This window comes from Zingiber officinale, chromosome 11A, assembly GCF_018446385.1.
Source record: "Zingiber officinale cultivar Zhangliang chromosome 11A, Zo_v1.1, whole genome shotgun sequence".
In the NCBI taxonomy this organism is placed as follows: domain Eukaryota; kingdom Viridiplantae; phylum Streptophyta; class Magnoliopsida; order Zingiberales; family Zingiberaceae; genus Zingiber; species Zingiber officinale.
In genome coordinates this window covers 48,527,070-48,551,636 of record NC_056006.1, presented here as the reverse complement: position 1 = coordinate 48,551,636, position 24,567 = coordinate 48,527,070, and the positions used below count along the sequence as shown (strand labels likewise).

The window sequence follows — 24,567 nt, the reverse complement described above, 5'->3', positions numbered from 1 at the left end:
CCTCTAGGAGAAATTCTAAAACAACCATCTTCATCCATTTTGACGATTCATTCATCTCCAGAGCGAGGATTTAATTCGAGAAGATCGACAACACATTGATAAATATTTTTACCTCTCTATTTCATGTATTAAGTTATAGATTGATATTTTTCTTTGTATTTAGTAAAACTACCCTATCCTCTATATGCATTTTGCCTAACTCTGTTGTAAACTCTTTTTCCTTGCTACAAAAGAGGTTGTAGTGGAGTTTAATATCCGGATAAATTTAATTAAATTAATTAACTTTAATTATCTTTTAAAATCCTATAATTCTTTAAAATAATAATTTAATTTTTGATTAATTTTTAAAATAATTTTTTTATGCATCTCTGGACTGACATCATTAACATGAATTTGCTTTGTGCAGTATGATGAGCACGATCAAAGCCAAAGGCCAAAGCCCAAAGGCCAAAGCCCAACGCCCAGGTTGTTCTACACTCCCTCCCCTTCCCTTCTGGTCGCTAGCGAAAAAAAAAACCTGTCAGACTTTTAGTTTGTCATGTAGCGCTGCTCAGTTACCAATTATGAATGTGGGAACTCAGCATCATTTAATGCCCCTACCTCTTGTCCTTTCTTGTTCTCTGCTCCTTTCTCGGGTGAGCGTAGCCGCCTCCCCTTGTTCTCTGCTCCTTTCTTCGAACCAGTCAAAGTTAGCGCCGTTGTGAGAAAGAGAGGGACGTGAAGAAGAGAGGAGTCCATGGAGTTCCGCCTCACATCGCTCTCGTGCTTTCTCCTTTCTGTTTTAGTCCTCGTCAATGCTGGCTTGTCATCGGCCGCCTCGCTCGCCTTCTACAACAAGTGCCGGGAGACTGTGTGGCCGGGCATCCAACCCAGCGCTGGCAAGCCAGTTCTCGCCCGCGGTGGCTTTCAGCTTCTTCCCAACCAGGCTTATTCCGTCAGTCTCCCCGACGGCTGGTCTGGCCGAGTCTGGGGCCGCCAGGGCTGCGACTTCCACCCCGCCAATGGACGCGGCCGCTGCGCCACCGGCGACTGCGGTGGTTCTCTCTTCTGCAATGGCCTCGGCGGCGCGCCGCCTGCGACACTGGCGGAGATCACCCTTGGTGACGGCCGCGCTCAGGATTTCTACGACGTCAGCCTTGTGGACGGCTACAACCTCGGCATGTCAATGACGCCCTTCCGCGGGAGCAGCGGGCGGTGCGGCCGTGCCGGATGCGTCAGCGACCTGAATGAGGTCTGCCCCGCGGGCCTGGCAGTGCGCGGCGGCAGCGACAACCGCGTAGTCGCATGCAAGAGCGCTTGCTCCGCCTTCGGATCCCCGCGGTACTGCTGCACCGGCAGCTTCGGGGGCCCGCAGCAGTGCAAACCCACGGCTTACTCGAGGTTGTTCAAGGCAGCGTGCCCCCGAGCCTACTCCTACGCCTACGATGACCCCACCAGCATTCTCACCTGCACCGGCGCCAGCTACCTCATCACTTTTTGCCCTCAGCGCTAGATTACTCACTTTCATAGTTAGTTGCTACTTGATGGTAGTACTAGAAGCGTAGTGATGGTCTGGATCTTCAATCTAAAATATTCATCCATTAGGAGAAATGTACTAGTCGGTGAACTGCTATCTGCATCTCGTGGATGTTATGTGATATGGTCTGCCGCCGGTAGGTCTTTACTTGATCTTTACCTTGCACGTGCTTTTCTTGCAAAACTCGCTCTCCTGTTCTGCTTTGTTCTTGAGTAATTTATGGGGGTATTATCATATTAGGTTATGGATCGAAATGAATCATCCACATTTAGAGTTACTACGTTAATCAACCCTTGCTTGGGGTATTTTCTGAATGATTTTTCATTTGACTCTTGACAAAGTTTAGCATTTCTGAACACAATAAATCTAACTACCATGAATTAGTGAAAGAAAGTTAAATGTATCACCAGGGCTAGGGTTGCTTTCCCAGCGTAACTGATGGTCAATAAAGGAGCATTACTGAAAGTTACAAGGCTGTTGGAAAAAAAAGTTTTGGTAAAAATTAAAGAGGCATCCATAAGTGTTCTTTTCGGAAAAAGATGTGACTTAACAAAAAAAAAAAAATAGTCACGTTAACTTTATGAATAAAATAACCTGAGAAATGTCCACCTCACATAACATCCAGCTCAAAAAAACAAAAACTGACTCACAGGACTCTTTCATGGGTAATGGAATAAACACCAAAACGAGAACGGGTAAATGAATTGTCTGCCACAAGGTCCTACCGGCTGTAGCTGGACGTGGGCATCAATTTCGATGTTCACGTGATAGGCTTACCTTTCTGACAATTGCAGCTGGAAAGAGTTATATTTTTCATATATTAATTTATAATTGATTGTCACATGATTAAAATATAGATGAGATTTTTTTCTTAATGATATATATCTATTAAGAAATTAATCTCATGTTTAATTATAAAAAAATTTATATCAGGCATCTACTTCGGTAATCAAAGAGCGTATTAAATGGCCTTTTCCTTATATCCCTTCACTATTAGAAAATTTAATTTAAAAATAATTTCTATATTTCAAATGTACGTCATTCCATCATATCTCTTAAAAACATTCTTTTTCATTTCATTGTGTTACATTTGAGCTCTGTACTTATTTTATATATTTATATATATTTATTAGTTAGAGTTCTAGAATTAATCATTTGATAATTGTATTATGAACTTGTTATATCATATTCTTATATAAATAAAGACATGTATTTTAGTTATTATACTTACTTATATTGGTGTCAAATAAACTAAGTATAATAGCATCCTTGAGTAGAAGGTTCTCACCTATATCAATCGGTTAGTTGAACCGATAGTGAGATGATATAGGGAACACTACTCTTAATCATTCCTAGTCAAGTGTTAACATTCAAGGACAATGTTAATGCAATAAGACTAGCATGTAGGTCAACTCGATGACTTGATCTCACAAGTCATGGATATAGAGATATCAAGTTGACACATGGGTATGCATTGGAGAATGTATACTGAATGACCCGCCATGAGAAAGTATCATGGATCGTTATATGAGTATCATATACTTTCTCATGTGGCTATTAGTATGACTATTAGTCCTTGGACTTGAAGTCACCATGGATCCTTATATAAGGAGTTATGTACTTTAGTTTCGTCAAACGTCACCCGTAACTAGGTGGACTATAAAGGCGATTACTGGGTATGTAACGAATTATGCATAGGGATGTGAGTGATGTATATGAGATCTATCCCTCCTATATGACGAGAGCGACATCGATATTCTTGATAGAGTGAGACCACAAAATGCATGGTCATGTTCAAATGAGTCAATATGAAATATTGAGCTCATTTTATTTAGTGAGTCTACTTGGAGATCAAGATTTAGATTGGTCAGAGGATGACACGGTCTATACCTTACATTGATCAATCTAGATGTCTAGTATATAAGGACATTTGTCATATATTGTGAGGAGTCACAATTAATAGTCACAAGGTGATGTTGAATTTTAACATTCTTATAACTTGGGTAGTAATGATATGTTGCTAGATACCGCTCATTACTTATGCTTCTAAAAGGGTTTAGGAGCATTACCAACGTTATAAGAACCTATAAGGTCACACACAAAGGGCAATTAGATGGAGATTATGTTCATTTGATGAACCTAAATGATTAGGTTCATATGATGAATCAAATTGGATTAAGAATAATCCAAAGTAGGCTAGTTGAGTTGGACTCAATTTGATTCATGTATTAGATGAGTCTAATTTGAATTTAGACTCATTGAATTAATTTAATTCAATGAATAGAGATTCATTAAATTAAAATTGACTTGAACTAATGGTTAGATTAGATCAACCAAGGGAGAGAAGTGGTCAAGTTTGACTTGACTTAAGTAGGAAGATGAAGAGTCAAGTTTTGACTTGTCTTTTACTTGACCAATGCCACATCATCAAGGCTTCTTCATTTGGTCAAGTTTGACTTGACCAAATGCCACGTCATGGAGGAGATCAAGAGACTTGGCTCTTGATATTCCATGGGAGTTTTAGAAGCAAAGTGGCCGGCCACTTTTTGGGAGGTTACATGTGTGTGAGTTACACAAGGTGTATTCATTCATTCTCATTCACTCCTTCTTCTTCCTCTAGAGTTTTTTTCTTCTTGCTCTCCCTCCCCTCTCTTACTGATTTCTTAGGTTGCTAGCACATCCTTAGAGGTTTTTCTCTATCTCTTGCTTGTGTGGATACACATAGAGAAGTGTCTACTTTGACACTTTCGAGATCCGGCGAACCGAGGACAAGAGGGATTGTGAAGGGCTTCGCATCAAGGGTATATTCCTTCTCCTTTATAGATCTATTGTAGATCGAGGTTTAGAAACTCGTACTCGTAAGTTTTTTGAAAGTTTTATCTTCGCACGGATCCGGTGGCGGGGGTTTCCGCGACGCGAAAAAGCAGTTTTCGTGGCCCGAAAAACCCAACAATGGTATCAGAGCCACGTGCGAAGACTTGTACGAGTTTATTTTTGATTTTTATGAAAAATATAGCTTCTATGATTTTCTGTAAATTTAAGTTTTTATGGATTTTTATGAGTAATTTTCTCGTAGAAGCGAAGCACAGTGTTTCGACACTTGTAGGCTTCGACTACCGAGAAGATTTTTCCGAAACGGCAAGATTTCGCCCCAAAACTTTTTGGGACAGCGGGCTAAGGCGCTGTCGGATCGGTAAGGAACTCTCGCGATGGTTAGATCGCGGGTAGGGACGCTGCCCCTGGCCCTGCAAGGGGATTCATTCCGCGATTGCGCCCGAAAATTGCTAAACGGGACCGTCGAGAATTTTTACTCGTAAAAATTGTAAAAATTGGTATTAAAATTGCAGAAAATTATAGAAAATACATAATTTTGAATTATGTATAATTTATGATAGTCATGGCCCAAAAGACCCAATTGGATTGGAATAAATGTGTTGTAATTCATAATACGGCCTGCGTGCCGTGATGTGATGTGCGTGTTGTATTTTTATTCGCGACTTTCGCGTCGTGCCTTTCTCTATTTTATATTATTGTTGTAAATTAGTTTAGACTCGAATGTAACTCGAGTTTCAAAATTGTAATGTACAAAATTGGAGCGATGGAAGGTCCACTCGAGACGGAGTTACGAGGAGGGCGCGAGCAACACAAGGTGGTCAAAGGGAGGAGCTTGAGAAGCTGTTGACCCTAGGTTGGCCATTCGATCTTCTCATTGGCTTGAGAAGATCGTAGTAGGGCCATGACTAATCACGAATTAATTTAATTAATTGCTTGTGTATATGTGATGCATGATTAAGTAATTAATTAGTGCCTAACGATTAGATTAGATCTAAGTCGTGCACATGATGCACCCTTCGATTAGATTAGATCTATCGAGTATATGATACACATCATCGTTTAGATTAGATCTAAATCACGTCAACTCTAATGTCTACCGTGCCGTGATACCTATCACTACCTCGATCACATGTATTGTTAAATCTGCCAAAGCAGAGCAACACATATTATCTTGGTAGGGTACGGAGGGACAATCTTGGTCCCGCTTATCAATGCATGGGTGAATACAAACTCAATTAGATTGAGTATTCCTAGTTAACTCGGTTGGATCGAGTACAACTATAGGCATTCTTCCAACGGTTGGAAAGATAGGACATAAATCACATTTATATTAATTCTTGGGCGTATTAGCCAAAGCTAACTCAAGTTTTAATATAACTGTGGATAATGATCCTATAAATAAGAGTTGCATAGAGATGTAATTGGTAAATTGTTACCTACCGATCATACTAAGTCTTGGGCGATTTAGACAAAGCTAATTCAAGGCGTAATATAATGTGGATCTTGTCCCACACGAATTATAGCTAGTTAGAATCTAGTAAGTGTGGTTTGACCACATCACTCACTTGATTCTACAAAAATTATATAATTCAGTGGGGGCATCATTTAGTTAAAGGCCTAATTAAATGATTTAAAAGAATATGATATTCATTTTCTGCATTTATCTGTTGTAGATAACCATGACGTCGAATACGAACTCTTTCTCCCAGCGTTCTGTCCTTGAGAAGGACAAGCTCAACGGAGCAAATTTCCTTGACTGGTACAGGAACTTGAGAATAGTTCTCACCCAGGAACGTAAACTGTATGTCCTGGAGCAGCCCATTCCCGAGGCACCTCCTGCCACTGTCACGCAAGCTGATCGTGACGCTTACAAGAAGTATCAAGATGACGCATTAGATGTGTCATGTCTTATGCTCGCAACCATGAACTCTGAGCTTTAGAAGCAACATGAGTTGATGACTGCTTATGATATAGTTGAACATCTTCGTCAACTATATCAAGGACAAGCAGGGCACTGGAAGAGGAACTTCACAGGATACCTGGAAGATCTTAAGAAGAAGAGAAATAAGATTTCTACTTCAGGTATAAATGTTATAGAAGTCAACCTCTCTATTTCTTCATCGTGGGTATTAGATACCGGATGTGCTTCTCACATTTGTACTAATGTACAAACGCTGAGAAATAGCAGAGCATTGACAAAGGGCGAGATAGACCTACGTGTAGACAATGGAGCACGGGTTGCTGTTGTTGCTGTAGGAACTTATCATCTATCTCTGCCCTCTGGGCTTGTATTAGAATTATATGAATGTTGTTATGTGTCTGCATTAACTAAGAACATAATTTCTGTTTCTTGTTTGGACAAGAAAGGTTTCTCTTTTATAATTAAGGAAAAATGTTGTTCTGTTTATTTAAAAGATATGTTCTATTGTAATGCACCTCTGATGAACGGACTCTACATTCTAGACCTTGAAAGCCCTATCTATAACATAAATACCAAGAGGTTCAAGTCAAATGACGTGAACCAAACCTATCTCTGGCACTGTCGCTTAGGTCATATAAATGACAAGCGCTTATCCCAGCTCCATAAGGATCATTTGATTTTGAATCTTATGAGACGTGCGAGTCATGCCTACTTGGCAAGATGACCAAGACTCCCTTTAGTGGGCGTAGCGAAAGAGCGACTGATTTGTTAGGACTCATACATTGTGATGTATGTGGCCCTTTCAATGTCGCTACTAGAGGCGGTTATAGGTACTTCATCACATTTACTGATGACTTCAGTAGATATGGTTATGTGTACTTGATGACACATAAGTCAGAATCCTTTGAAAAGTTCAAAGAATTCAAGAATGAAGTACAGAACCAGCTTGGCAAGAGTATTAAGATACTTCGATCAGATCGAGGTGGAGAATACCTTAGCCATGAGTTTCGTGACTACCTAGCTGAGTGTGGGATTCTATCCCAACTCACTCCTCCTGGAACACCACAGTGGAATGGTGTATCCGAAAGGAGGAATCGTACCTTATTAGATATGGTACGATCTATGATGAGTCACACAGATCTTCCGACATTCCTTTGGGGCTATGCTCTAGACACGGCAGCTTTTATACTCAACCGAGTTCCATCCAAGGCCGTAATAAAGACACCATATAGGATATGGACTGGGAGAGATGCCCAGGTGTCTTTTATGAGGATTTGGAGTTGTGAGGCTTACGTTAGATGTTAAGTCTCATATAAATTAGGACTCAAATCCGACAAGTGCTACTTTATTGGATATCCCAAGGAAACTAAGGGATATTACTTCTATATTTCTAGTCAGCACAAGCTAGTTGTGGCAAAGACTGGAGTCTTTCTAGAAAGACTAGTGGGAGTACGTTCGATCTTGAAGAAGTTCAATATGCGGACCATAGCACTGAGGCCTCGATGGAAGTTGAACTGGAACCACAAAGTGTTGTGGATGATGTTGTTCCACAAAGAGTTGAGGAACAACAACCAGTTCAAGTAGACATATCTCTTCGCAGGTCTAATAGGGTACGTCGTCAGCCTAAGAGATACTCATTTCTCTTGTCTGACCATGATGACATTGTGCTCATAGAGGTTGAGCCTACCACCTGTCAGGAAGCTGTGATGAGACCAGATTCGGAGAAATGGCTAGAGGCCATGAGATCCGAAATGGAATCCATGTACACCAACCAAGTATGGACTTTGGTTGATCCACCTGAATGGGGTAAAACCCATTGGGTGTAAGTGAGTCTTTAAGAGAAAGACTAACATGGATGGACTTATCTATAAGGGTCGCTTGGTAGCTAAAGGTTTCAAGCAAATTCATGGTATTGACTATGATGAAACCTTTTCTCCAGTAGCGTTGTTTAAATCCATTCGGATCATGCTTGCTATTGCAGCATACCATGACTATGAGATATGGCAGATGGATGTCAAAACCGTGTTTCTGAATGGAAACCTGCTCAAGGATGTGTACATGACACAACCTGAGGGTTTTGTAGATCCACAGCATACTAGCAGAGTATGCAAGCTGCATAGGTCCATTTATGGACTAAAGCAAACTTCTCGGAGCTGGAATCTTCGATTCGATGATGCGATCAAACAGTTTGGTTTCATCAAGAATGAAGATGAACCTTGTGTCTACAAGAATGTTGTAGGGGACATAGTTGTCTTCCTCATATTGTATGTAGATGACATACTACTCATTGGGAAAGACATCCCTTTGCTACAATCTGTCAAGACTTGGCTAGGGACATGTTTCTCAATGAAGGACTTAGGTGAGGCATCCCGCATTGTAGAGATACAGATCTATAGAGATAGATCTAAGAGATTGCTTGGCCTAAGTCAGAGTACATATATTGACAAGGTAAGAATCCTCGAAGATATATGTAAACATCCTACTCCACTACAACGAAGAAAACAAATCCACGAAGTAGTGAGAAAATCCGCAGCGGAAAACAAAAGTAGCAAACCAGAATGTTCAATGTCCACAATACAAACCCACAATACAAGTATATAAGATGCAAAAGCAAAATATAATCCGACAAAGAAAATCCTCGCGATAATGGGGCTAGCGACTGGAATATCTCCCGACGGCCTCAACCTGAAAAATAGTAACAACGGGGTGAGTTCAAAGAACTCAGCAGGTAATCCAATAGATATGTACAGTAATATATAACCACCAGTAACATCCTATGGTACAGTACACTAAACCATAGAGCCTACAGTACAGTTTCCTAACAGTACAACCTACGGTACAGTCTCCTAACAGTATAACAGATATGCATAGCTGAAATAAACTGTAATAACCAGCAATAGGCATAAAGTACAGTCTATAGCAAGAATAATAAGAAAATGCATAACTGAAATAAACTGTACTCACTGCGAGACTTGTGCAACTGACTGTGAACATACACAGATAAAAATAGTCAGAGAAAAAGCATATAACCTGTATGCATGTCAATCATATGTAATCACCAAAATGCATCAATCATAAATAATGCAATCTGTGCATATGATGCAAATGACATGTCCTGGTCACCCCTACCGCCATGCTCAGCCGGCTCACACATAATGGTGAGACCGAGTAGGTAGGGCTATGACAACCGTGCACTCTGCCGTCACTACCCCTGATGAGTGACCGAGTGGACGGGATGCTGCCGGAGTACACCTATCCTCCTACCTCAAACATAGTGAGGGAGCCAATGCTCTCATATGGGGAGGGATCCCGGCTGCAACCCCGCTGTATCGTGCTACCCATGAGCACCCCGGCGGTGCACCACTGAGCAACTTGCCATACACACCCTAAGTGCTGTGCCACTACCCATGCAGTGGTCACGCCATGTGTAGGCCCTCATGTAGCCGACCAACGAGCTCAACAATAATGGAGTTGTCAATCACCCAGCATGCAATCATGCAATATGGTGCATGCAGCTACAGTATGTCATACCTGGACATATCCTCCTCCATATGTGTAGGTGCCAAAAAGATAAACACATATATAACCAGAATAATATAAGCAACATAAATCCAACAACATGAACAAGTACCTACAACAACTAATCCAGTGGAAAGTAACTCTAAATGTACCTATCCATCTCCATAAACATATATATACATGGCAAAAGATAAAAGCATCCAATTCTAAAGTAAAGCAACTAATAGAGGAAGCATGTGACAGGTATCAACTAAGCTAAGACCAGGGAAGAGATAAATCTACCATCTACCACTAGTAATTATATATAAACTATGCATATCATAAGACAGTATCAAAAGATAAGTCAAAGGGTACCCGCCTCAAATAGTAGGTAGTATCACCCCAAATCCAACGTCGAGACGCCTGTCTCGAATCAGAGTCCTGTGTCAAACAATATATATATTTTATTTAGCTAAATCCAAATGAATAGCTAAATAAAATCCCTAAAACTAAATTAGGGCAAAACCCTAATCACACAACCTTGTCCTATCTAATTAAATCTAACGGTCAATTAAGATTAGTTACCTAATCCCTAATCCCTAATCCCAATTAGATTAGCAATCCATATCTAAATTAAATCTAGCAGTTGACTAGGGTTAATTACCTTAACCCTAATCATTTCATTAGATTTATCTAAACAATTAAATTTAATCATACTAATCATGTATCAACTAGTAATCAAATTTATTCCTAGTTCAATACATACCTAACCCTAGTTTAAATCTACACATGATCATGTATCAATTCCTTGTTACTTACCTCAGTTCAAACCTCTGCTCTTGATCCAAAGCCACTGGTGATGCTGGTTGAAGTGCTGCCGGCAAGGGAACACCACAGCAAGAACAGAACAGAACCTCACAACCCTAATGTAGCTGCTGTCCACCAACCGGATACCTCTGGTGAGTAAGGGAAAGGAAGAATCGGTCACACAATCATCTCAATATCCTAAATCAACCTTAGAACAGAACCTCACCTCACCTTACTGGATTTAATCGCGGATCACAACAACACTAGAACAGAGCACCAATCTGTGAATCAACAAGAATCCAATAATGTATCAAGAGGAAAGAAGGGTTTTGGTTGCTTACCCTCAAAACCCTAGGGCATCTTCAAGCCAGCGATCAGATCGGGGAAGAAAGGATCGGCAGAACCGAGAGGCAAGATCGGGGAAGGGTTGAGAAGAGAAAATCAAGATGATCCGTGTCTCCTTGATTGATCTTCGGCAAGCTCCGAGGATAGGTCTACACCGGCGATCATCGGCGTCGTGTCGTCCACGCGAGAGAGGATCGGCTCGTTGGCTGGCATCTGATGTCGGCCATAGCAACCGAGGGCAACGCGAGGGAAAGACCGGCGCTTGAGTTCGACGGAGCTCGGAAGAGGAAGATTGCTGCCGGCGATCTACTCCTTGGCGTCGGCGTCGTCGTCGTCGGAGCAGAGACGAGAGGATAGGGCACAGAGGAGTCGGGGAAGAGAGGGCCGAGTCTGCAATGGTTTGGGGGAAACGGCGATTTGGGGAGAAAATAAAAGAAAAAGAATTATATAATAAAAACATTTCCTCCCTTAAACGGGTATCCCAAACAGGCTTTATCCGAACCCGCAGATCGATCCCCTCAAAACCCTCCGTACGAGCTCCGAAAAATTCCCAGAAAATTTCTTAAAATTCTGGAAAAATTCTATAAGGCTATTTTCCAAATAACCCTATTAATTAAATTTTCCGACATCTCACATCCTCCCCTACTAATTAAAATTTGGTCCCCAAATTTCGCTATAATCAACGACAAACACTAGAATATAACCAAACAATATAAATTCTGGAAGGAACTCTAACCCATATACCTCAAGTAAAAAGTTGAGGTTATCAAGCTCGGATCGTATCCTCCTGCTCCCAAGTAGCCTCCTCCTCAGACTGATGCTGCCATCCGACTTTAACCAGCCGGACAGTCTGGTTCCGCAACTGACGTTCTCTATGGTCCAGAATCCGTACAGGAACCTCCTCGTAAGTGACGTCAGGCTGAATAGGAACTGATATATCTGACAGAAGATGTACTGGGTCAGATACGTCTCTCCTCATCATAGATACATGAATGAGGAGAGCGTCAGGTGGTATGCTATTGCTCCAATCCTCTCCAAGATCTGGAATGGCCCAATATATCGTGGAGCTAACTTACCTCGAAGACCAAATCTCTTCACCCCTTTCGTGGGTGAAACTCTCAAAAATATATGATCACCAATAGAGAACTCTAGGGGTCTCCGTCGCTGATTAACATAACTCTTCTAACAGTCCTGAGCCTCTAGCATCCTCCGTCTGATAGTACGAATCAACTCTGCCTCCTGCTAAGCTCTCTGAGGTCCTACCAACTGGGCTTCCCCAACCTCTTCCCAGAGGGTGGGTGTCCAACAAGGTCTACCATACAAAGCCTCAAACGGTGTCATCTGGATAGCCGAATGATAGCTGTTGTTGTAGGCGAACTCCACTAATGGCAGGTGGTCCTCCCAGCTGCCTCCGAAGTCCATAACACAAGACCTCAGCAAATCCTCCAAAGTCTGAATAGTCCGCTTTGACTGCCCATCTGTCTGCGGATGGAAGGCCGTACTGAAACGAAGCTCTGTGCCCAAGGCCTGCTGCAGACTCTGTCAGAACCGGGACGTGAATCGTGGGTCTATATCTGATATAATACTCAAAGGAACACCATGCTACCTGATAATCTCACGACAGTATAACTCTGCTAATCGATCCAGAGAATCAGTCTTCCGGATCGCTATAAAATGTGCGGATTTGGTAAATCGATCAATGATTACCCAAATCGCATCATGACCTCGTCGAGTCATAGGCAATCCTACCACAAATTCCATAGTAATATGCTCCCACTTCCACTCTGGAATAGGGATCCTCTGAAGTAAACCAGTAGGTCTTTGGTGCTCAGCCTTCACTTGCTGATAGACAAGACATCTAGCTACAAACTCTGCGATGTCTTTCTTCATACCGTTCCACCAATAGGAACGCCTCAAATCATGAAACATACGGGTCCTACCTGGGTGGATAGCAAATCTAGAACGATGAGTCTCCTGAAGTAACTCCTCCATGACCGGGTGAGACTGAGGTATACATAATCTGCCTCGGAAATAAACAATACCCTCGTCATCTCGTGTAAACTCGGTCTGCTGTCCGGAAGCTATATGGCTGCCAATGAACTGTAAATACTGATCTCCGGCCTAGGCCTCTCGAATCCTCATCCTGATCGATGACCGAGCAACCATGATAACAAGAATACCCTACTTTGTCCGTCCCTGTTCCTCAAGGCCCAACTCGGAGAATCCCTGAATCAAGTCCGTGACTAAAACTCGGTGACAAACTAAAGTCCCTCTGGACTTCCTGCTAAGTGTATCAGCAACCACATTAGTTTTACCAGGATGGTAGCTAATAATACAATAATAATCCTTCAGAAACTCCATCCATCTCCTCTGTCGGAGATTGAGTTCGTTCTGTGTAAAAATATATTTGAGACTCTTATGATCAATAAGAATCTCAAAAGTAATACCATAAAGATGATGTCGCCAAATCTTCAAAGCAAAGATAATAGCTGCTAGCTCTAAATCATGTACTGGGTAGTTCTTCTCATGCTCCTTCAACTAACGAGAAGCATAGGAGACTACCCTACCATGCTGCATTAAAATAACGCTCAAGCCCTGAAGAGATGCGTCTGCGTAAAGTACGAATCCGTCATCACCAGAAGGTAAAACCAAAACTGGTGCTGATACTAATCTCCGCTTCAGCTCCTGGAAGCTGGTCTCAGAAGCCTCTGACCACGTGAACTTCACACCTTTCCTAGTCAGACGTGTCAACGGCATAGCAATACTGGAGAAACCCTCAACGAATCGTCTGTAATATCCAGCAAGTCCCAAGAAACTACGGATCTCCTGGACTGACTTCGGCTGCTCCCAGCTAGTGATAGCCTCGATCTTCTGTGAATCTATTGAGATACCTCGGCTGGACACCACGTGTCCCAGAAAACCAACTGAGAATAACCAAAATGCACACTTGCTGAACTTCGTTTACAGATGATGTCGTCGTAAAGTCTCCAAGACTATGCGAAGATGCTGTTCGTGCTCCTCCTCAGAACGCGAATAGATCAATATATCATCGATAAACACAATAACAAACTGATCTAGGTACTCCAGAAAGATATGGTTCATCAGATCCATAAATAATGCAGGAGTATTGGTAAGCCCAAAGGGCATTACCAAAAACTTGTAATGTCCGTATCTGGTGGGAAATGTTGTCTTCTGAATATCAGAATCTCTAACTCTCAGCTGATGATATCCAGACCGCAGATCAATCTTAGAATACACTGATGTATCTCTGAGCTAATCAAATAAATCCTCAATCCGTGGCAAGGGGTACTTATTTCTGACGGTCACTGCATTCGGCTGCCTATAATCGATGCACAACCTAAGAGTATCATCCTTCTTCTTGACGAATAATACAGGAGAACACTCAGGCGGAATACCGTGGGGTTCTCCACATGGACACCGGAATGCTCCTGCCCGTGCATGCCATATGCAGCTGCTACAGGGGAAGCTGTCCTTGGTTGACGATGCAAAGATTGGGCTTTCGGCCTGCCTCGCTGAGTCCCGGACTGACCAAACTGTCCTCCTGGAACAAAAATCCCGGAAGCAACATGCTGACCCTTCAGCGAACAGTCTCGGCTCTAGTGCCCAAGCAGTTTACAATAATAGTAAACTGACTGTCCCAGAGCACATGCCGAGATGATGTGATCTCGGGATCCACATCGGGTGTATTGAGAGTCACCAGTGGACAGTTTCCGATTCTGCTAAGAAGACCGGGAACGTCTAGACGCCCTGACTTCTGGAGTCGGCTAGATGCCCCAGAAGTACCCTGACCTGTCGGAGTACGACTGCTCTACTACTGTCCCGTAGTCTGTGGCTGCTGGATCTGTCCGGAAGTCCGATCAATCTGCTTCCTTTTCTTGTCTGCATTCACTCTCTGATGAGCAGACTCAATCATAAGAGCTCTATCCAGTGCCTCTGTGTATGATGAACTACCAAAAGCGACAATCTTCCCCTGAAGATGCCCGCCTAATCCCTGGACAAACTGAAGCATACGAGATCTGTCCTCGACAACTAACTCAGGACAGAATCTGGCCAACCGATTAAATTCGGCATTATACTCCATCACCGAGCGGTTATGCTGTCGAAGACTCAGAAAATCCTGCTGACGTGTCATCTGATACGCGCGGGGAAAATACTGACTCTCGAATGCCTCCCTAAATCTCACCCAAGTAATATGCTGCTCGCCTAATATCGAGAGCTGTGTGTCCCACCAGATCTCTGCCTCATCTCATACCTCAAGTACGCAGTAGTAGGCACGACTGGAGGGGGTGCTGGGTATACTGAAGGTGATACCACTCGTGGTACAGTCGAGGTATGTACCTCTGAAGTCGGAACCGTCGGGGTCTGATAAGCAGACGTACCCACAATGTCCTGAGGAGTCTGCCCCTGACGGACAGACTCAAGCCTAGCAGACCTCTCTGAAGACTCTGTCTCAGGAGAATCTATCGACCTCTTAAGTGGTCGCCCACGTCTCGGTACCGGAATACATGTATGTGTTATATCTGTAAACAAACTGTTACCCAGATATCACTACAGGTATAAGAACTATAAATTTACCTAAATTTACCTGTTTGCCATCTGGAGATGTCCTATCGCTGCTTAGCCCCCAATAGAACCTCGTCAAAATACCTCGAAATTCTGAAACGAGACAATCGACAGAAATCCGTACAAATCTGAAATACCGAAATATCCAAGCTAAATCAAAAATTTTGCTCTGATACCAAATAAATTGGTATCAGATAAAATCCCAAAAATCCAGATACGCTAACAAACTCCAAGACACAAAAATCTGAAATCGGAGCCAGCTCTGATACCAAAAGAATTGTCACGTCCCAGGTAGTCCCCGTCCGAAGAAATTTCGGCAGCATCTCCCCTGTACGGGTGACAAAATGAATCCAGAATGCATATATCTATACCTTGGCACACACGGCCGGAATAATACAATACAAAAAAGAAACAAACCACGCAGTTTATATCAACATTCCACACAGCTCAACATATAATCAATCCACACAGTTTAATAAGGAAGAACGATATAGAATCCTTGTAGATATATGTAAACATCCTACTCCACTACAACGAAGAAAACAAATCCATGAAGTAGTGAGAAAATCCGCAGTGGAAAACAAAAGTAGCAAACCCAAATGTTCAATGTCCACAATACAAACCCACAATACAAGTATATAAGATGCCAAAGCAAAATATAATCCGACAAAGAAAATTCTCGCGATAATGGGGCTAGCGACTGGAATATCTCCCGACGGCCTCAACCTGAAAAATAGTAACAACGGGGTGAGTTCAAAGAACTCAGCAGGTAATCCAATAGATATGTACAACAATATATAACCACCAATAACATCCTATGGTATAGTACACTAAACCATAGAGCCTACAGTACAGTTTCCTAACAGTACAACCTACGGTACAGTCTCCTAACAGTATAACAGATATGCATAGCTGAAATAAACTGTAATAATCAGGAATAGGCATAAAGTACAGTCTATAGCAAGAATAATAAGAAAATGCATAACTGAAATAAACTGTACTCACCTGCGAGGCTTGTGCAACTGACTGTGGACATACACAGATAAAAATAGTCAGAGTAAAAGCATATAACCTGTATGCATGTCAATCATATGCAATCACCAAAATGCATCAATCATAAATAATGCAATCTGTGCATATGATGCAAATGACATGTCCTGGTCACCCCTACTGCCATGCTCAGCCGTCTCACACACGATGGTGAGACCGAGTGGGTAGGGCTATGACAACCGTGCACTCTGTCGTCACTACCCCTGATGAGTGACCGAGTGGACGGGATGCTGTCAGAGTACACCTATCCTCCTGCCTCAAACATAGTGAGGGAGCGCAATGCTCTCATCTCCCGGTACACAATGACGGGGAGGGATCCCGACTGCAACCCCGGCGGTGCACCATCGAGCAACCTGCCATACACACCCTGAGTGTTGTGCCACTACCCATGCAGTGGTCATGCTGTGTGCAGGCCCTCATGTAGCTGGCCGACGAGCTCAACAATAATGGAGTTGTCAATCGCCCAGCATGTAATCAGGCAATATGGTGCATGCGGCTACAGTATGTCATACTTGGACATATCCTCCTCCATATGTGTAGGTACCAAAAAGATAAACACATATATAACCAGAATAATATAAGCAACATAAATCCAACAACATGAACAAGTACCTACAACAACTAATCCAGTGGAAAGTAACTCTAAATGTACTTATCCATCTCCATAAACATATATATATATGGCAAAAGATAAAAGCATCCAATTCTAATGTAAAGTAACTAATAGAGGAAGCATGTGATAGGTATCAACTAAGTTAAGACCAGGGAAGAGATAAATCTACCATCTACCACTAGTAATTATATATAAACTATGCATATCATAAGACAGTATCAAAAGATAAGTCAAAGGGTACCTGCCTCAAATAGCAGGTAGTATCATGCCAAATCCAACGTCGAGACACCTGTCTCGAATCAGAATCCTGTGTCAAACAATATATATATTTTATTTAGCTAAATCCAAATGAATAGCTAAATAAAATCCCTAAAACTAAATTAGGGCAAATCTCTAATCACACAACCTTGTCCTATCTAATTAAATCTAACGGTCAATTAGGATTAGTTACCTAATCCCTAATCCCAATTAGATTAGCAATCCATATCTAAATTAAATCTAACAGTTGACTAGGGTTAATTACCTTAACCCTAATCATTTCATTAGATTTATCTAAACAATTAAATCTAATCATACTAATCATGTATCAACTAGTAATCAAATTTATTCCTAGTTCAATACATACCTAACCCTAGTTCAAATCTACACATGATCATGTATCAATTCCCTGTTCCTTACCTCAGTTCAAACCTCTGCTCTTGATCCAAAGCCACTGGTGATGCTGGTTGAAGTGCTGCCGGCAAGGGAACACTACGCAAGATCAGAACAGAACCTCACAGCCCTAATGTAACTGTTGTCCACCAACCGGATACCTCTGGTGAGTAAGGGAAAGGAAGAATCAGTCACACAATCATCTCAATATCCTAAATCAACCTTAGAACAGAACCTCACCTCACCTTACTGGATTCAATCGGATCACAACAACACCAGAACAGAGCACCAATCCGTGAATCAACAAGAATCCAACAATGTATCAAGAGGAAAGAAGGGTTTCTGTTGCTTACCCTCGAAACCCTAGGGCATCTTCAAGCCGGCGATCAGATCGGGGAAGAAAGGATCGGCAGAACCGAGAGGCAAGATCGGGGAAGGGTTGAGAAGAGAAAATCAAGATGATCCGTGTCTCCTTGATTAATCTCCGGCAAGCTCCGAGGATAGGTCTATACCGACGATCATCGGCGTCGTGTCGTCCACGCGAGAGAGGATCGGCTCGTTGGTTGGCATCTGATGTCTGCCATAGCAATCGAGGGCAACGTGAGGGAAAGACCGACGCTTGAGTTCGACAGAGCTCGGAAGAGGAAGATTGCTGCCGGCGATCTACTCCTTGGCGTCAGCGTCAGCGTCGTCAGAGCAGAGACGAGAGGATAGGGCAGAGAGGAGTCGGGGAAGAGAGGGCCGGGATCGGCAATGGTTTGGGGGAAACGGCGATTTGGGGAGAAAATAAAAGAAAAAGAATTATATAATAAAAACATTTTCTCTCTTAAACGGGTATCCCAAACAGGCTTTATCCGAATCCACCGATCGATCCTCTCAAAAACCCTCCGTACAAGCTCCGAAAAATTTCCAGAAAATTTCTAAAAATTTCAGAAAAAATCTATAAGGCTATTTTCCAAATATCCCTATTAATTAAATTTTCCGATATCTCACAATCCTACTAAAGTTAGCGCTATATCTTCTTTATCTTACGCCGCATGCGTGCGGGAGGTTCGAGCTTTTGTTGGTCATGCATGATTCTACAGGAGATTTATTAGGGACTTCAGTAAGATTGCTCTACCATTGTCTCAGCTACTTCAGAAGGATGTTTTGTTTGATTTCGATCAGAGGTGCAGAGAGGCTTTTGACAGATTGAAGGAGGCTCTTACTTCAGCACCTATTATCAGACCCCTAGACTGGTCCTTTCCTTTTGAGTTGACGTGTGACGCTTCAGATTATGCAGTGGGAGTTGTACTGGCACAGAGAGTGGATGGAGCACCACATGTTATTTGCTACGCTTCCAAGACTTTGGATTCAGCTCAAGCTAACTACACAACAACAGAAAAAGAGCTTCTTTCTATTGTTTTTGCTTTAGATAAATTCAGATCATATCTTCTTTGTTCTCATGTGATTATTTTTTCTGATCATGCAGCTTTGAAGTATCTCCTCAAGAAGCCTGATGCAAAGCCTAGATTAATCAGATGGATGCTTCTACTTCAAGAATTTGACCTAGAGATACGTGATAGGAGCGGGAAGGAGAACTTGGTTGCAGATCATTTGAGCAGGATTGAAGGAGACTTGGATCGTACGACTATTGATGATGATTTTAGGGATGAGTAGCTTTTACAGCTACAGGGTGAGTCTCCATGGTATGCGGATCTAGTGAATTTCCTAGTTGCACACGTTTATCCCAAATAATTTTCAAAAGCTCAAAAAGATAAATTAAAAAGTGATTCAAAATTGTATGTTTGGGATGATCCTTATTTGTGGAAGTTTTGTAGTGATCAGATCATTAGGAGATGCATACCTGACTCTTAGTTTCAGTCTGTACTTACTTTTTGTCATTCTTTTGAGTGTGGAGGACATTTTGGATCACAAAGAGCTGCTAGGAAAGTATTAGAATGTGGTTTGTGTTGGCCTACTCTTTTTCGTGATGTTTATGCTTTTTATAGATCATGTGATAGGTGTCAACGAACTGGGAACATAGGACCTAGAAATGAAATGCCTCAACAATTCATACTATTTTGTGAGATTTTTGATGTTTGGGGTATTGACTTTATGGGTCTATTTCCTGCCTCTTTCGGTTTTGCTTACATTTTATTGGCAGTTGATTAGGTTTCCAAATGGGTGGAGGCCATTCCCACTCGGACTGATGACTCTTCTGTTGTTGTTAGCTTTGTCAGGTCTCACATATTTTGCAGGTTTGGAGTACCCCAGACGATCATAAGTGATCAAGGGCTCATTTTTGTAACAGACACATGAAGGCTTTGCTACATAACTACGGGGTTACACATAAAGTTTCTACATCCTATCACCCTCAAACAAATGGGCAAGCAGAAGTGTCTAACAGGGAGGTGAAATCAATTCTTGAAAAGACCGTGAGACCGGATAGAAAGGATTGAAGCAAAAGACTTGAAGATGCACTATGGGCTTATAGGACTGCTTTCAAGACCCCTATAGGAATGTCTCCATACAGGATTGTGTATGGAAAAGCTTGTCATATATCCGTGGAGATTGAGCATAGGGCGCATTGGGTGGTTAAAGCATGCAATCTTTATAGTGACACGGTTGGAGAAGAAAGGAAATTGCAACTTCAAGAACTTGAAGAGATTAGATTGGAAGCCTATGAGAACTCACGGATTTATAAAGAAAAGACCAAGAGATTTCATGACAAACAAATTGAGGTGAAATACTTCCGAATTGGTGACAAAGTACTTCTATATCGATCTCGTCTCAAATTGATTAAAGGTAAGTTGAGATCTAGATGGGAAGGACCTTATTGTGTTACTAATGTTTTCTTTTATGGAGTGGTTGAGATCCAGGATATGTCTACTGGCCGGATCTTCAAAGTGAATGGACATAGGCTTAAAAAGTTTCATGAAGGAGTTAAGGGCTTGGTGGTGGAGGAAATGGACCATATTAATGCTATCTACCCTATTGGAGTGTATACTTAAAAGTTTAGCTTTTGTACACATTTATTTTGAAATAAAGAATCACATTGGTTAAATGTTTACATTTATTTGTTAAATGTAATTGTTCAATTAATTTATATAGTAGATAACATGAAGTGTGGAGTCACACTTAGAATATCATGTTGTCGGTTCTCTATAAATTATAAACAGTTGCTCACGACTAAGATGGAAAGGAACAAACCATCAGAATAGACGTAGTGTAATTAAGTATTAGTTTATCTTGACTAATAAATTACATTGATACACTCTAAGTGTATTGAGTATGATCATTTAGGTAAGTTCTTTTTGTACTGACTTAGTAAAAGAACTAGACCTTAGTTATTATGGAAGTAGGTGCTCTTAATCCTAATATAATAACAAGCATGTATATTTAATATTTATTTCTTTGACTTATCAAAGGGTGAGGTTTAGCTCGATAAATCAATATGCCTGATAAATTGGGAAATGATATTACTTATAGTATGTGTTGTTGATTATAGAAAGAATCTGTGTCCTAGTTATCTAGGTTGAGAATGTCCCCAAGAGGAGCTCATAAGGATTGCCATGTTAAACCCTGCAGGTGGACCTAGTCCAACATGACAATAAAGTTGAGTGGTACTACTCTTGGAGCTAGATATTAATTAAATGAGTTGTCAGTAACTCACTTAATTAGTGGACATTCGTAATCTTAAACACAGGGAGACTAACACACTCATGATAAGAAGGAGCCCATAATGTAATTTGGGATTGGTGCGGTAGTGTGGTAATAACTCTCTAGTGGAATGAGTTATTATCGATGAACTTGAGTTGTGTGTTCGGGGCGAGCACGGGATACTCAAGCTCATCGGAAGGCCAAAATCAATTTCTCCTCTAGGTCCCTGTTGTAGCCTCAATAAAGCCTCAAGTCCATCCAAAGAAAAGCCTATCTTGGTGTCCAAGAAGGGGCCGGTTCATTGCTTGGTGACCAAGCAATGGCCGGCCACATATTCTCTAGAAGTGGCCAGCCCTTGCCTTGGGAAAAGGGGCCGATCTCAATATTTAAATTAGGAAGGTTGTTTTTGAATTTTAAAATTTCCTCAAATATTTACAATTTGTAAAAAGAGAGATTTTAAAATTTTCCTAATTTAAATTAGGCCACAAGGTTTTAAAAGAGAGTTGTAAAATTTATAAAACTTTCTTTTAAAAAAGAAATATTATTAGAGATGTTTTAAATTTTAAAACTTTCCTTTTAATATCCACATTAAAAAAAAAGAGTTTGTAAAATTTTATTAGAAGTTTTCTTCTTTTAAAATTTTATAAAATTTTTTTCTTTCTTTCCCTTTTAATAAATGGCCGGCCACCTTACTTGGTGCCCAAGCAAGGGGCCGGTCAAATAATTAAACATCAACAAATAGTTGTTTAATTAATAAATCAATCTAGGATTGATTAATTAAAAGGAAAGAAAAAGAAAAAAATTAAAAGGAAATAGGAATGAGTCTAATTTTTTGTAAAACTCTTTCCATAATTTTCCGTTGAGAAACTAATAGAAAAAGGGGAGAAGGGGAGGCCTTGAAACACAGAACAATTGATATTGTGTTGTTGGAGATCATCAAGTGGCCGGCCCCTCTCCCTCTCTTCCCTTTACTCTCTTTTGCTCCTTTGTGGTGGTGGTGGCCGAATTCTAGAGAAGGAAGAGAAGCTCTCCGGGTGGTGTTCGTCTTGGAGGATCGTCGCCCACACGACGTCCAAGAGGAGGCGAGTGATACGGCAGAAGATCTCGAGGTTTTTAGCATACAAGGAAGAGGTATAACTAGTATTTAATTTCGACATCATACTAGTTAATTTTTCTTTGTATGAATACCAAATACAAGAGGCATTCGATTCTTATTTTTCGAATTTAATTTCGATGTTGTGTTCTTTTTCTTTTTTCCTTGTGATTTGATTGTTCCTTTTGGTTAACCTAGAGTTATATAAGGAAATTAAATATTAACTTTCCTTAAAAGGCTTTGTCTAGTTGGTGGTGGTTGCTCCCATATCCAAGAAGGCCAAGTGCCTCGCCATGCAGTACTGGAAGTCAATTTTGGAAACTAATATTTAATTGAATTTATAACCTAGGTGATTTGGATCAAACGTGTTAAGTTCCGCAGAAGATCCAAATCTAAACCTAAAGGAACATATAAGTTAAACTTGGAATCAAACGTGCTAAGTTCCGCAGGAGATACAAGTTTAACTTAAAAGAAAACATGGTAGCTAGGAAAGGTTCAGATCACGTACAAAATTTTTGTACAGTGGAGCCATTGGGTTTTCCGAGTAGCAACCAACATACCCAAGCTAAAAGGGAGTTGCACTTTATCTTTTGTTTCTTTGTAAATGAATAAATTTTAGGTGCTAGTAGTTTTCTTATTTGTTTAGGTAAAGTTTCGGTTTCATTTAGAATTTTCTTGCGTTAATAAATTTTTAGTATCATTAGTAGTTTTTTTTTTCTTGCATGGTTATTAATTAGGACTTTAAGTTTCATGCTCTTGGTAGTGTCTATTTCTTTAAGCTTGGTAGATTAGACTTTGGAAAAAATATGGTACTTCCTTCTTTTGAAAATTCGTTGTATCATATTTAGGGATTTGAAAAGGAATGTTAAATTTGATTATCAAGTTTAAAGACTATATTGCATGAATGAACTCTAAGATTGCATGAGGTTGATACTAGGGATGAATTCTTGATTGATGGAATGATATGATGACTTGTTTTTACCTAGTGAGGTTTGAGCCTATTTGAGTGATATACTTGTAGCTTATTTCACTCTAGAACTTGCTTCAAATCTGATTTATACCATTAGAGCAGTGTTGAGTCATTTTTATGAAATTTACTCCATTATCACATTGCCCTCACCTATTTGTGTCATTTTTTTTGTCTTGTATCATCATATCTTTGTTCTTTTCTCATGTCTTATTTCTTTGGATGTGGATACATTGAATATTATGTGATGATTTCATTTTGGCCGGGACGGACAAAAGAGTAAGTGTGGGGGAGGTTTTTAGTTTTGAAATGAAGTTCTTTTGAAATTGAATGTTGCAGAAATTCAATAGCTGTGGAAATCTGCAGAAATTCAAGTGCAGAGCTGAAATTCAAAATCATAGTGCAAAATTCGAAGTGAAGGAAGCTTAGTTGGAATTCAAGAAGATGCTGAAACAAATGGCATGATACATTTCATGGCATCTACAGAATAGATTATTCACTGTACTGACAGCACTTTTGAAATTTTATTGATGTGGACCATTCCACTCATGAAATTTTGAATGGAGTATCATTTACTTGGAAGAGTTGAAGAAAAGGGCAGCAAATTGGTACGTTAAACAGTGAGGAAGTGCTGGAAACAGAATCTGGACACAAAATGACAACAACAATTTTTGTTACTCCCTCTCCAGTCTTTATAAATTGCTGGACAAAATGCTGAAAGTTTCAAAAGTGCAGAATTCTGAAATTGCAGTAGATTTCTAAGTAATGTTATTGGCTGAAACAAGATGGGAATCAAGCTATTGTTTGATTGAGTGATTGTGAAGTTTTATGGAGATAATTGTTGAAGCTTGAAGTTATAAAGCAGTAACATTAGATGAAGATATTAAGAGTCAAACCAGAAGTTCAGAATTCTGTGAGAAGTGGTGAAAGAGTTGAAAGCTTTGTAAATCCAGAAACTTTGGAATGAATGGAGTATCAAGATTTTAGAAATGATATCAATGAAAGGAAAAGCTTACATGAAGTTTTGTAATGTGAAGTAACAAAT

At 40.7% G+C, this 24,567-nt stretch overlaps 2 protein-coding genes across 2 annotated transcripts; both read left to right on the top strand.

Annotated features, from left to right (window-relative positions):
- Positions 1 to 600: 600 nt before the first annotated feature.
- Positions 601 to 1,681, top strand: LOC122030869 (thaumatin-like protein). Its single transcript, XM_042589917.1, has one exon. The coding sequence runs from the start codon at positions 737 to 739 to the stop codon at positions 1,490 to 1,492; it is 756 nt and encodes a 251-aa protein (XP_042445851.1). The 5' UTR covers positions 601 to 736; the 3' UTR covers positions 1,493 to 1,681.
- Positions 1,682 to 20,321: 18,640 nt separating this feature from the next.
- LOC122031382 lies at positions 20,322 to 20,813 on the top strand. The gene has a single exon (XM_042590500.1). The coding sequence runs from the start codon at positions 20,322 to 20,324 to the stop codon at positions 20,811 to 20,813; it is 492 nt and encodes a 163-aa protein (XP_042446434.1).
- The last annotated feature ends 3,754 nt before the right edge of the window (positions 20,814 to 24,567 follow it).